This window comes from Micromys minutus, assembly GCF_963924665.1.
Source record: "Micromys minutus genome assembly, chromosome: X".
NCBI classification, from domain to species: Eukaryota; Metazoa; Chordata; class Mammalia; order Rodentia; family Muridae; genus Micromys; species Micromys minutus.
This window is the reverse complement of record NC_137970.1, coordinates 25,467,008-25,481,756: the sequence shown is the minus strand read 5'-3', so window position 1 is coordinate 25,481,756 and position 14,749 is coordinate 25,467,008. Positions and strand designations below refer to the sequence as shown.

Below are 14,749 nucleotides of genomic sequence, written 5' to 3'. Positions count from 1 at the left end.
GACATTGTTGTTGTTCCTATCGGGTTGTCCCCTTTAGCTTCTTCAATCCTTCCCCTAACTGTTCCATAGGGATTCCCAACCTCAGTCAGATGGTTGGCTGTAAGTATCTGCATCTGTCTCAGTCAGCTGCTGGTAGAGCCTTTCAGAGGACAACCATGTTATGCTCCTGCTATGGTTTAATTTACTTCACTCAAGATGATAGCTTCGTGACACTATGTTAGTTAAATCTAAAAAGTCTAATCTATCTACAGAGACTCTGAGACAATAAGTCATATTTTCTTGAAAGAATACAATCAATTTAATAAGATGATCACTTCTAGGTGATCATAGATGCTGGGTCATTCTGTTCTGGCCTTAACTTGAGGCCTACTCTCTTAGTGGAAATGTCTTTTGAGGAGTTAGCAGTGTAAGTAGTACTGAAAGATGTGTAGAGAAAAGGAGAAAAATTTAAAAAACCCGAATAGTGAAATCTCTTTTCTCTGAATTACTATGATTTGAGAGATCTGATTAGGGTCCAACTTCCTCAATCTTGTTTCAGTCAAATAAAGAGGCCTTGTATTTTCTCTTAAATTTTGTAACTATTTTTTATTATCATCATCAATCTCTACCCCCCCCCCTCTCTCCTGCCTCTGTGTGTAGATGAGTACAGGTTCATGTACCAAAATGTGCAAGTGGTGGGTCAGGAGTTTGGGCAGGGGCAGGGATCTGGCTTTCCTTCTATTGTGGGTTTTGGGAATTGAACTCATGTTTAACAGGTGTGAGGAGTAAGAGCCTTTATTCACTGTGTGATCTTGCTGGCAGAGGTTTTTTTTTTTTTTTTTTTTTTTTGTCACAGGGCTCAAAGAAATCAGGACTATGTGAATAACTGGAGATATCTGACATCAGGAACAAAAGCAGGTAAATGCTTTTAGTTCATGTATGAAAGTCGTTATGACCCTCATATTCTCTGAATACTTCTTATTGACAAAGATCAGATAGTATAATAATAGGGTTATCACATACATCTATTGTGTCAACTTCTAATAGACAAGTTCTACCAGTTCTGTCAATGAAAATTTGAATGTGGTGGGTTCTGAGATACTCTACTTTGATAAAAGAGACAGGTGTTTTGCAAAACACAGAAAAGATAATTAAAGCAAACACACCTTGCTGCAAATTGTCTGGCCACTTCTTGAGAGTGACTTTATTTCCTAACCATGATAGTGTGTCAACACACCAGGCAGCTCTTCCCACACATACAAGTGTAATCTCAGGGACTGTCTCCTTTGATGAGGAATGACTAGTTGTGTCTTTGTGTCCTTGTGCAATCAGTTTTTTTTTTTATTGTTAGAATTTCAAAGGAATCCACCAGCATTATTTTTCAGAGGTGGTCAATTCGTCAGTGGGAAATTAGAGGGATGGCTTTATCAGTGGAATATTGAATATTTGACAATGGTCAATTTTTGTTTGTTTGCTCTCTTTAACTTGAATTAGAGTTGATCGGGGCCTGTGGAATTTAGTTTGGTAGCATTTGACTAGGGAAAAGTAAGGGATCCTTTAGGCGCAAAACTGAGGGGAGGAGGGGAATGCACAGCAATCCAGAATTTAAGATAACTGAGATTAGTCATGCAACAATTAAAGTCATTACTAATGCAAAATCTACAGGGGAAAAGTAAAATTTAGAATAAAAATCAAGATCTGATACTGTACTTTTATGATTCACTTTACTTATCCTATTTTAACATTCATTCTAGCTACCTTTTAAAAGCATAAAAATTATAGAGTACATTAAAAATATTTAAGTCTATGTGTTGCATTAGATAATAAACTAAGGCATTTAAACTCTCAGTGATAAGCTAAAAAATCGGTTGAGAATGTCTGCAATGTGACTTCGAGGATACCATTTAAACTATCTTGGTGCTGGTTCAACTGGCAGACAGCATGCAGAGGAACACAAATTGATTCTTATCTCCTTGTACAAAGTTCAAGTGCAAGTGGATCAAAGACCTCCAATTAAAACCAGGCACACTGAAACTATTAGAACAGGAAATGAGGAAGATCTTAGAACACATAGGCACAGGGGAAAAATTTCTGTACAGAACACCAATGGCTTATGCTTTAAGATCAAGAATTGACAAATGGGACCTCATGAAATTGCAAAGCTTCTGTAAAGTCAAGGATACTGTCAAAAGGACAAAACGGCAACCAACAGATTGGGAAATGATCTTTATCAATCCTACATCTGACAGAGGGCTAGCATCCAATATATACAAAGAACTCAAGGAGTTAGACTCTAGAGAATCAAAATCAGTTTATTTTAATTCAGGAATTATTTTGCTTCAAATGATTAATTTAGGACTAATGCTAAATCACACAAGCCATTGGGATAATGGGCCTACATAAGGACTTTTTCAAATAAGCCGGGCTCCATGACTCCACTATTTTATAGAGTAGGGACTAAATGCATTTGTATACATAAAGAGTTGAAAAACCCTGCCTCTTTTAAGGTATAAATAATGTTGCTTTTTCCTTCATTATAGCCTTTCACTCGACTCATGACTTTGGTTGTTTACCAGTTTTGAGATTCACAGACTTCATAATATCTCCATGGACAACATGAAGCTTCCAATTTTAAATAAGTAGTACATTTTGTAAAGTAGCAATTGTAACTTTTATTTGGCATATTCCACACTTTTCCCCCAAAATATCAGGAAACATCATCAAGGAGGGAGGTAGAAAAATTGTAAGAACCAGAGGCCAGACATGATAAGGTGAACCTGTATTTTCAGCCTATGCCAGAAATGCTGCACTCAGAGCAGCTGTGGTTATCAGTGCAAGACCTAAATAGAATAAAGCAAGTCAACTACCTAGTATGAAGTGGAAAGATTCCAACCTCTAACCTCTAGGTTAGGGCCCATTGGCAGTTGATAGCTTCTGGAAAAAGGATAGTATTATTTTTTTGAAGGTGTAGTCTCTGGTATGTTTACAATGTTCCAGTGGACAGCCCTAAAACCCTGAGTATATGGGCAACACAAATTTGACTAGGTGGGTTATATGGGAGGTGTTAGGTGGAGGAGTGTGGGGTTAGTATGATTAAAATAATTCTATACATATAAGAAATTCTCAAAGAAGGAATACAAGAATTTAAAGATGTTTCAAACTCAAAGTATCCTTCTTGCTTCCCAGTACATGTTCTATGAAAATCTTCTCTCCTCAAACCCAGCTACATCATGTGAATAACTAGTGTCCCCTTCATTTTCTCCCACCCTTATCTACCTGATTTTTGTCATATCACCACAACTGCTCTTTTACAAGTACTCTCAGCACCCCATTTGTCTTCTTCTTTTTCTTCTTTCCTTCCTCTCTATGCCCGATTCTTCCATCCTGTTTTCCTCATCTCCTACCTACTGGTAATCACCTAGAAAACGGACTCTTGTTCACTCAAGCATCTGAAACTACATCCAAGCACCTATCATCTCATGACTTGCATCTGAGCCTAGTGGCTTCCTGAGTGAAGACATATACCTGCGTACTGACTGTTCTTCCATCAGCTTCATAATCACTGATCTTGTATGTGTACATACTGTCTCTTTCTCAAAAGTTGAGTTCCACCTCTTTCTTTTGAATAACTAGCCTTACCATTCTCCCAAACTACTATTGGACACTTTTACCTTCTTTCTCAAAGTATCTACATTTCTTCTTTACACCACACTTTATGTCAGTAATGAACCTCAGAGTTCATGGGCAGAAGTAGGAGCTTTCATCTTACCACCAATGAACCTACCAATTGACTTAACAGTCACAGTTATTGTCCCATTTCCTCTGCATAATGTTGAGACCTGGGTATTCAGGAGACAGTATTTTAACAAAGATTGTACTGTGTCATTTCTTGGGGCCCAAACATGGAGAAATTAACTTCTCTGTGCTTTAATAACTTCTTTAATGAGTTGGTAGTCAATGATATCAGGGATAAAATAAAATGTACACTTCTATATGACGCCAACCCTTTTGCGTTGGATTCTAAGTCAGCCCCCCATTTCTCTCTTTCTCTTCTTGAACCTTCTTAAGAGATTTGTTCTTGAATTTATGCTTTCTGTTCAATATAGAGTTAATCTCTTCCTTTTCATTTTTGTATACCATTTACCAAGTATATTCCTTTATCTTCTACTTTAGGGGAGAAAAATCATTCATGAACATATTATGTTTTTATCTTTCTCACCTGACAAGGGCAATTGTGAATGCTACCTACAACCTGCCACCATTTCTTTTATTCATTTCTCTCTTCAATCTCATTCAGATGTGCTTTCTAAGTTATGGAGTGCTTCGTTTTTAGAACATTTTTATTTCCATGCCCTTGTTGGGTGATTTCACCCACCTTTGTCACACTCAAACATCATCCTTTTCCTGGTCACTGTCCAGGTTTTATCCATTTCATGAACACATGGATCTATCTAATTGCTTGCCAATGTTACTGAGCTGTTTCATAGGCATCTGAAGTTGATCGTATCAAATCTGATTCTAGAATTCAATTCTAAATGTGCATCTATTACAGTAAGTTTTAGCTTAATTTAATAACTACCCAGTTCTAACTTAATAGTGGCTTAAGCCAAAAAATTAATGTCATATTGCATTTCTCTCTTTTGCTCACTTCCTCACATAAAAGCATTGTGCCCCATTGATTTCACCTTCAAGACATAACCGCTTCATCAATATATCATATATTTTCTGTCCTGCTTTACATTGAAGTCTAAATATCTATATAGTGTTTGGCATATAGTAGTTAGCAAATAGATATATGTGAATAAATGGATGCTTTAGTGTTAAGTCTGACCACTTCCCTCCATTCTCAGTACCAACACTGTAGTCAAGGTCACCATCATCTTTTATATAGTTTTTTTTTTTCTAACTGATCTGTATATCTGCAAGGTTTTCCACGCATGGCCCAGTTCCTGAAATAGTGTCTCAGAGGCTTATTATTTATAAATAAATGCTTGGGTTTGTTCCTCGACTAGCTCATAACTTAATTATCCTGCTTATTCTAATTGACCAGTGTCAACTGGCTCTCCTCAATTCTATCTGTCTCCTCAGAGTTCAGGGTGAATCTTTACCAGTACATGCCTGACTGTATCCCAGAGTTTCTTTCTCCTTACTGGAATTCCCACCTCCTATTTCTGGCCCCAGTTAATAGGCCATCAAATTTTTATTGACAGGTGGTGTTTCTATATAGTACACAAGATCCTCTCTCTACAGATCATAATGCTACTACTTATCTTCATCCCAACACTCAATAGTTTCTGTGTAAATTTAAGACAAAACCTTCAAATCTTCTCCATTAACATAAAATAAAACCTTATATACTGATCTGAAAAGTATATTCTTCTTTCTACGACTCCATTCCCCACTTCTTTGTTTCATTCTCCATTGCAAACCCACATTTCTTGGCTTAGTGTAGTAAGTGATCAACAAATGAATGAAGGAAGACATGGCAGGTGAGTGGTGTGATCATGTCTCATGTCAAGATGCAAGGGTATACAAACGTTTGTTTTACCCAATCTATGCCCTTGAAAGATAAGTTATCAAATAATTTATTTTGGATTTCTTAACATTTTCATCTACCAGTTAATCTTTAAACTACTACAGTCTAGTATCTCTCTACTGTGCTGAAAATATCCATGTCTAGGTAGTAAACTCAATGGACCATTCTTCTAGTTAATTTAATTTTGTCCTTCTACACATTTTGTATTTTACTTCCCATTTGTTATTCAATATTCATGAGATAGATCTTTAGATAATTGATTTACAAATATGTCTTTATAAAATAGTCTTTTGAAGTATGTTTTTACTAAACCTGGCTTTATTTCCAGTAACATGTTTTGATATGCATAGTTGATCTTTCGATTAAAATATTGTATAATTTGGCTATTGAGAACTATTTTGAAGACTGAGATGATCCTAGAAATATTTTTTTCTTTTCTGTTATTTTATTTATTTATATTTCAAATGCTATCCACCTTCCCGGTTTCCTAAAAGTATTTCTAATTTTTAAATGTATACATATCATTTTATTATTGATATTTAGTCTGAGTTCACTTGATTAGAGCACATTTTAATAGTTATTTATAACTAATACCAATCATTTGATATGCTTGGTAGTTGTTACTAACTTGACAAAATTTAGACGTGACTGGAAAGAAGAACAGTCTATTGAAGGACTACCTACATCAGATTGACCTTAGGGAATGTTTTGACTGATAATAGGTGTATGGGGTTGGTGGTTAGGGCTCTGGATGGTATCAAGTTTAAGCATGTCGTTTTGGGTTGTATATGGCTACTATTTCTCCATAATCTCTGCTTAAGGTTCCTCCTCAGATTTCTACTCCGCCTTTCTTCAGTGATAGATTATGGCCTGCAAGTATTAGCCAAATAAATTCTTTCTTCTACAAAGTTGCTTTCATTTTATTTGTTTATTACAGCAACAAAAAAGCAAATTAGAACAATCTTGTGACTTGTTTTACAGCTTAGCTCAGGATAAACTTAAAACATTCCTTCAGTGCTTGAAAAGGATGTATTTTCTGCTGTTGTGGGTACAGTGAGTTTATTAATTCTATTGCTAATTTTATACCCTAATATTCTTTTCTTCTACATTTTAATTGGATATTTTATTTCTTTACATTTTTAATGTTATCCTCTTTCCTGGTTTTCCCTCTGGAAATCCACTATCCAATCCTCCTTCCTCCTGCTCTTATGAGGGTGCTTCTCCAACCACTCTCACACTTCTTCCTCCTAAACCTGGCATCCCTCTACAGTGGGGCATCAAGCTTTCATAGGACCAAGGATGTCTCCTCTCATTGGTGCAGCTGGAGCCAGGAGTCCCTCCATGTGTACTTTTTTGTTGGTGGTTTAATTCCTGGGAGTGCTGAAGGGTCTGGTTGGTTAATATTGTTGTTCTTCCAATAGGGTTGCAAACCCCTTCAGTTCATTAAGTCCTTTCTCTAATTCCTTCATTGTGGACCTACCTCCAATTGTTGGCTGCAAGCATTTGCTTCTGTATTTGTCAGGCTCTGGCAGAAGCTCTCAGAAGACATCCAAATAAGGCTCCTATCAGCAAGTACTCCTTGGTATCAACAATAGTATCTGGGTTTGGTCTCTGGATATGGGATAGATCTCCAGGTTGGGCGGTTTCTGGATGGTCTTTCTTTTGGTTTCTGCTTCACAGTTTGTCTCTGTATTTTCTCCTTGAGTATTTAGCTTCCCCTTCTAAGAAGTACTGAAGCATTCACACTTTGGTCTTCCTTCTTCTTGAGCTTCATTTGGTCTGTAAATCGTATCTTGGCTGTTCTGTGCTTTTGAGCTAATATCCACTTATCAGTGAGTGCATATCATGTGACTGGCATACCTCACTGTGGATAATATTTTCTAGTTCTATCAATTTGCCTAAGAAATTTATGAAGTCATCATTTTTATTGGCTGTGTATACTCCATTGTGTAAATGTACCACACCTCTGTTGAAGGACCACTGGCTTATTTTCATCTTCTGACTATTATAAATAAGATTGCTATAAATATAATGGAGTATGTGTCCTTGCTATATGTTGGAACATCTTTTGTGTATATGCCCAGGAGTGGTATAGCTGGGTCCTCAGGTAGTACTATGTCTAATTTTCTGAGGAACCTCCAGACTGATTTCCAGAGTGGTTGTATCAACGTGCAATCTCACCAATAATGGAGGAGTCTTCTTCTTTCTCCACATTCTCCCCAGAATCTCCTGTCACCTGAGTTTTTATCTTAGTCATTCTGACTGGTGTGAGGTGCAATCTCAGGGGTGTTTTGATTTGCATTTACTTGATGACTAAGGATTTTGATTATTTCCTTAGGTGCTTCTCAGCCATTCAATATTCCTCAGTTGAGAATTCTTTGTTTAGCTCAGTCTCCCATTTTAAAATAGGCATATTTGGATCGTTGGAGTCTAACTTTTTGAGTTCCTGTATATATTGGATATTAGCCCTCTATTGGATTTAGTATTGGTAAAGATCTTTTCCAAATCTACTGGTTATTGTTTTATCCTATTGATAATATCTTTTACAATTTCATGAAGTCCCGTTTGTCAATTCTTGATCTTAGAGCATAAGCCATTGGTTTTCTTTATGTTCAGAAAATTTTCCCCTGTGCCATATGTTCGAGCCTCCTTCCTACTTTCTCTTCTATTAGTTTCAGTGCATTTATTTTATATTCTTTGTACAAGGAGATGATGTCGTGTTGATTTGCATTCTTATACCTGCTGACCACCAGTTGAACCAGTGCCATTTATTGAAAATGCTGTCTTTTTTTCACTGGATGGTTTTAGCTCCATTGTCAAAGATCAAGTGACCATAGGTGTGTAGGTCTTTGATTTTATTCCACTGATCTACCTTCCTGTCTCTGCACCAATACCATGCAGTGTTTTCATCTGACTATCTCTGTCCTTCAGTTAAGGCATTTGTCTATTTTGTATCATTTGTGAATGTATTTGGCTTTCTGCCATTTGAGATTTTTATCCTTTCTGTTTTTCACCCTCCCTTTTATTTCTTCATTTGAAATTTTGCTGTGCTTTCCTCTCTTTTTTCATTTATGAATTATAGTTTTAAAACATAGGTAGTATTTAATGGTTATTATTTTATTATGCCAGTATTGTCAAAAAAATCACATAACTCATTCCCATTGAGGCTAATAATCTTCTACACAGACTTTCTAAATGTATTACAAATTATTCATATTTTGAAAGAAAATAAAAGTCACTTTCCATCTGTGGTCACAAGCAGTGAGTGAATATAATGATTTTTAATTTTTTCATCACAATCACTGAAGTGCTAGTTGATGCTATGTATTATTTTGTTTCACTCCAAACCTCCTGAGTCACTGTCTTTAGAGAAGTTTTCTTAGAGTTACCATTTCCCATACAAATTCTAAGTGAGTCCCCATATAATATAGTGACTTTGGGTGAGCCTGGGCATTATTAGCTCCTAAAAGGATTTGCTGAGTGACTTAAACCACTCACAGACAATTACAGCACTGTAACATATGTAGTGCAAACTCTGCACTGTTTGTGAGCTGAAATATCACAAATCAATAGTTCCTGGCCAGAACAAGTGACTCTGAACTTGTGCCACTAGACTAGACTTCTCTGAACAAAATAACTAACTTCTGCAGAAAAGGTATATAGGCTTAATGTAAAAAAAAAAAGAAATGGATGAGAAAATGTGTGTGTGTGTGTGTGTGTGTGTGTGTGTGTGTGTCACACACACATGAGCTGCACACACATGTGTGAGTGTGTGTTTCTAGCCTGGAAAGATAGTTTCTAGAAATGTAGCTAAGTGTGAGAGTCAGGTTATCCAGCAGTATTTACTTTTGGAGTGCTTTTAAAAACTGTTGGTGGCTACAGCCAGGATGCAGGGAACTTATACACCCACAGACGCCTCAAAGTAAACAGTATCTAATAATGTCTTGGGTTTATATCTAGGTACTTCAAGAAATAAGTCTTAAACACATTTGTAAACTCCAGCATAATACTATATGAGTCACTTTTTGATTCACTGTCACCGGCAGGTTTGACCTATGGAATATTGAAGAACAGAATTTGAATAATAGCCCATGTAGTCTTCATTAAATTTTGACTCTTTAGTTGTACTGCTACAGAAGGCAACAATTTGTATATCAACAGCCATGTTTGTTTTTTAGTCAGGAGTGCAAACCAGGTAAAATGCTTCTGGTACCCTTTATGGGGCTGGAATTATAAACCAAAGCTTGCTTCCCAAATATGTTCATACCCTGGAATTGCTTGTGAGATGTGAAAATACTGATCCCAATCCTGAAATAGGAATGTAATTGGTGGTGGGTACAGCCAAGGTCTGGGAGTTTTGAAGTGTATGCAGGTGATTCGAACGTGCAAGCAAGTTTGAGACCTACTAAACTGGATATATTGAACTACTAAGTTCAAATGTAAACCTCTGAATAAGGTAAATATTAAGGTTTTGGTGCAAAAGTTGAGGTCAAACAATGAGTTTAGCCTAACTGAATTTTCCAGCATGTAGTGTGCCCCTGTACGGCATTGTTCCCATAAAGCAGAGGTTCTCAACCTTTGGGTGGCAATCCTTTTGGTGCCAAATTACCTTTTCACAGGGGTTGCATATCAAATATCCTGTATATCAAATCTTTACAATATGATTCATAACAGTAGCAAAATTACAGTTATTAATTAGCAATGAAACAATTTTATGGTTGGGGGTCACCATAACATGAGGAACAAGGGTCACAACATTAGGATGGTTAAGAACCACTAACAGAAATACAGACTAGCTGATGGAAAACACCAAATCAGTTATGTATACACAATCACACACATAATGATTACCCTTATTCAACCAAGATTCTAAAATAACTTTGTAATTTGAATCTATATGCCTGATTAGAATTGTCAGATAAAAAATCAGAAAGCCCAGTAAGATTTGAATTTCATATAAACAAGAAATAATTTTAGAATATGTATATACAATGCACTATTTTGGATATATTTATATTACATGTATTTATTTACCTGGAATTCAAGTTTAACTGCATGCCTTGTAACTTTGTCTACTCAGATCTTACCCAACCTTTTACTCAACATTTTAACCTTACCCAACATTTTACATGACTTGCTTGAGGAGTACTTATGACAAGAATAAAGTTCATCTTCTTACTCATGTGTTCTCGATTTTGAGGTACATTTCTTGGTTAACCACCTATACTGAGAGACAAGTTTACCTTATTCTGCCTCTTCTGTCGTCTCCGGAGACGGAGGAACTCCTTATGTTGCCTGGAGACAAAGTTCACTGCTGCATATTCCAGTAAGGCAGCAAACACAAACAGAAGACATACTGCCATCCAGATGTCAATCGCTTTCACATAGGAGACCTGAGGAACAGGATGGGGTGAAAGAAAGGAAAAGAAAACATGAAGGCTTTCAGAAAACCTAATTCTACATTTATGTGAATGGCACACAAAATGATCAAGGATTTTTCTACCCTTTAATTTAGAAGGCTATTGCAACTAGTTCTGCAATACCTACCACTAGAAAAATGTATATAGAATTTGTGTGATTGGGACTGGTGGGCACTATGTTTAGTGAAACATGACCTCACTTATATGGAATTTGAAAGTGTTTACTTCATAGAAGTTGAAAGTAGACAAAGTTTATTTCACAGAAACTTTGGGAGACTGAAAGAAGTGGGTAAATGGATATAATGCTGTTATTGGAGAAATTGAATCTAATTTTAGGTGGCAAAATATGATGAACATGATTAACAACAATGTAACATATATATCAAGAGTTATAAAAAAGGATTTTGGATCAGCTTGCCAGAAAGAAATAATAAAAGTTTAAGATGGTGGCTATGCTAATTATTATGAGTTGACCATTTCTTAATATAGACATGAGTCACAATATCACTTTAGAATCTGGCATGTAGGTCAGCAATAGCAGTCATATTTTGCACCTGTGGGACTTTGTGTTCAAATTTGTGATAAATAAAAATAAATTACCAAACATCATATACCAATAAAAGGTGTTATAACATTAAAATAAAGACAGGTATAAACGTCATGCCTTAGTACCACTTAGAAGATTAAATATGAGATATGAGATAGATGAGACAATGGCCAAACATAGAGAGTGGCCTTGTGACAGTCACTGCACTGCGAGGATCCACATTTCTATACACATTTTTTTATGGTACATAGGGAAATCAAGTAGGAGTACTTTAACTTTGCAGATTCCAGACTGCCAAAGACACTTATGAAACTCCCAAGTGAATGTGAACTATTCAGTTCTAGTTTTTATGAATTTACTTACTAAGTTTTTCTTCATTTTCTTGTTGAAGTACTTGCTTACAACCCTTTTTAAGCATTATGGATGCATATATCTGCTAAATCCTATAACAATTGGAAACAATTGGATTATCCCATTTCCTGAGAAGGGAACAGGAGTAAAGAAGGGTTAAATTATTATTTAAAGGCATGAGACTAAAACTTGAAATGTCAAGATTCAAACTGAAACACAGTGTTGACCACTGTGTTTCTTTTCTAATCACACATAATAGGGTTCCTGGAGTCACATGGCTTGTAGTGCCTGTTTCCTTTAGACATTTTTGACGTTTCTTGTGGCATTTAACTTTCTTCTAATTCATCATGTGTGCACAAAACGGACAGATGCCAGAGTACCCTGTGGTTGAATTAGGGAAACGCTAGAACAAGCTGAGGAGGAGGGTGAACCTGTGGGAGAACCAGCAGCCTCAACTCACCTGGACCCTCGAGATCTCTCAGACACTGGACCACCAACCAGGCAGCATACACCAGCTGATATGAGTCCACCAACACATATACAGCAGAGGACTGCCTGGTCTGGTTCAGTCAGAGAAGATGCACCTAACCCTTGAGAGACTTGAGGCTGCAAGGAATGGGAAAGCCTGATGGGATGGGATGGGAGGCATCCTCTTGGGGACCCCGGGGTAGGAAGGAGGATTAGGATGAGGAACTATCAGAGGGCACACTGGGGGGGGGGGTAATGACTGGACTGTAAAGATTGTTTACAGATAATTAATAAAAAAGACATTTAGGTTATTTTTCAATCACACTTCTTTGACTACAAATTTTGTTGCTGTGAGCTTCCTTATCCCCAAATATCTGATTGTCTCTGTTCTTAGTGTTATCTCAGTTTTTGGATGAATTGTAGTAAGGAATGATATAATCGCTTGTGTTAGAAAGTTAGCAGCAGCACAGAGAACAAGAGTACAAGAGTCAAGAGCAGTGGTTTTCAATCTATAGGTCACGAGTCCCTTGGGGTCACATATTAGATATACTATATATGAGATATTTGCACTATGAATCAGTATAGTCAGAAATTACACTTATGAAGTAGCAATGAAATAATGTTATGGTTGGGGATCACAAGAACATGAGGAACTGTATTAAAGGGTCACAGAATTAGGAAGGTTGAGAACCATTGTTCTAGAGTGAGTCAGTAGTACATTGTTAAGGAATGTCAATAACATCTCCATGCTTCAGCTCATGGATTCCATTCCTCAGCTGTAAAATGAAACAGTCATAATACCATGCTATCTTGTGAAGTAGTTTTGTGAAGAAAACCATTTTATATATGTAAAGAGTTTAGAAAAATGCCAAGGATAGAATAAATGCTATGAAAAGTCTTGTAATTATTTGACTACTTATGAGTGTGATCTTGTTAATGCAAAGACGTTTTGGAAAAGAGAGAAATTAACAAGAAAAAGAAAACACCTATGTTATTATTAGAATGCAGTTATTAATACTATTTTTATTTTGAATTTTATACATGATACTATATTTATGTCATTGTCATTTCCACCCTTTCCCTTCCCTTCAATTTCTCCCATGACCCACCTTTCTCAATTTCATGACCTCTATCTTCCTTAATCTGTTCTCTCTCTCTCTCTCTCTCTCTCTCTCTCTCTCTCTCTCTCTCTCTCTCTCTCTCTCTCTCTCTCACACACACACACACACACACACACACACACACACATACACACACACAGAGTCTGACTGAGTCTATTAAGTGTTGCTTACTTATGTGTATTTAGGGCTGAAGACTAATCAGGAGCTGGGTCCCTGGAGAAGCCTGACTCCCTTTCTGTCAGCATTTATTGGTTTCCTGTAGATCTTCATCTCAGGGCCAGGCCTCCTGAAATTTCCCTCATCCATGTTGGCATGACAAAGGCATTCTTTAGGGCAGCCTAGAGATTTCATAATCATGGCTTCTCTATTATGTCTAGAAGATACTGTCTTCGAGCACATGTCCTGGTAGTGCACTTACTCTTTGTAAGACTGCTCTCTGCTTTACACTTTTTATCTTAAACAATTGGAACTACTTGTCAGTCTCCTGTATATTGTTTCAAATGCTTGTGCTTTGCCTTCTTCTTCCGTTGGAATATAGCACTATTTCTACCTGAGATGATTATTCACACATAGTGTGTCTAAATGAGACCTTTTCAGAATTTGTCAAAACCCATCAGAAATGCACTTCTCCTGGAAGCTTTCATAACCTTCCGCTTTTCTCCCACCTGGATTCAGGGATACTTTATTTTATTATTGCACTTTACTTAATTTGTCTGTTTGTTCTCAGTTGCTTATTTCCTTAGTTTGTCAAAAAACAGTAATGCTTTGTATTTCTGTCTGCATAAGTTCATCATTTTGGAGGCATGACCCTGGGCTGAAAAGACACTTCGCATTACTAATCTCAAAGATAAAAACAAGAAAGAATAAATTATGTGGAATGAACAGATGGATAAACAAATAAGTGAATGAAAATAAACAATAATCTAGTCATTTGCATGTCTCACATTAAATCAGGTAAATATAAACCATCACGTATTATCTTCAAATCTATATACTTGATACTTGCAAGAGCAGAATATTTTAAAAAAGCTTTTAAATTCTCTTATCATACTTAAAATTCTGGACTGTTCTTCCTTAGTAAGCAATAATTTGTCTTGCACTTGCTCATCTGAAGCAAGCATATTCTATGATAAAAGAACTTTACTAATCACAATATTCCCTGTTATATATTACTCACATTGCATATAAATGTTTCAGATCTCATAATGAGAAGAATTTGTCAATGCCTGAGACATACTCACAGGAAGAGTGAAGCCCAGTAGAGCTGGCCATCATTTTTTCTCCCACTCCTGTTGTTTATAGCTTTCAAGAATGAATTTATAAACCC

The 14,749-nt window shown here is 36.5% G+C and overlaps 1 protein-coding gene across 2 annotated transcripts in view; it reads right to left on the bottom strand.

Annotated features, from left to right (window-relative positions):
• Positions 1-14,749, bottom strand: part of GLRA2 (glycine receptor alpha 2) — a gene marked incomplete at both ends in the record, with an annotated part of 210,829 nt that overhangs the window by 35,335 nt on the left and 160,745 nt on the right. For both annotated transcript variants that reach the window (XM_080909613.1, XM_080909612.1), the window contains one exon: positions 10,759-10,908. In XM_080909613.1, coding sequence (XP_080765739.1) covers positions 10,759-10,908 — 150 coding nt within the window. The remainder of the gene's footprint in view (positions 1-10,758; positions 10,909-14,749) is intronic.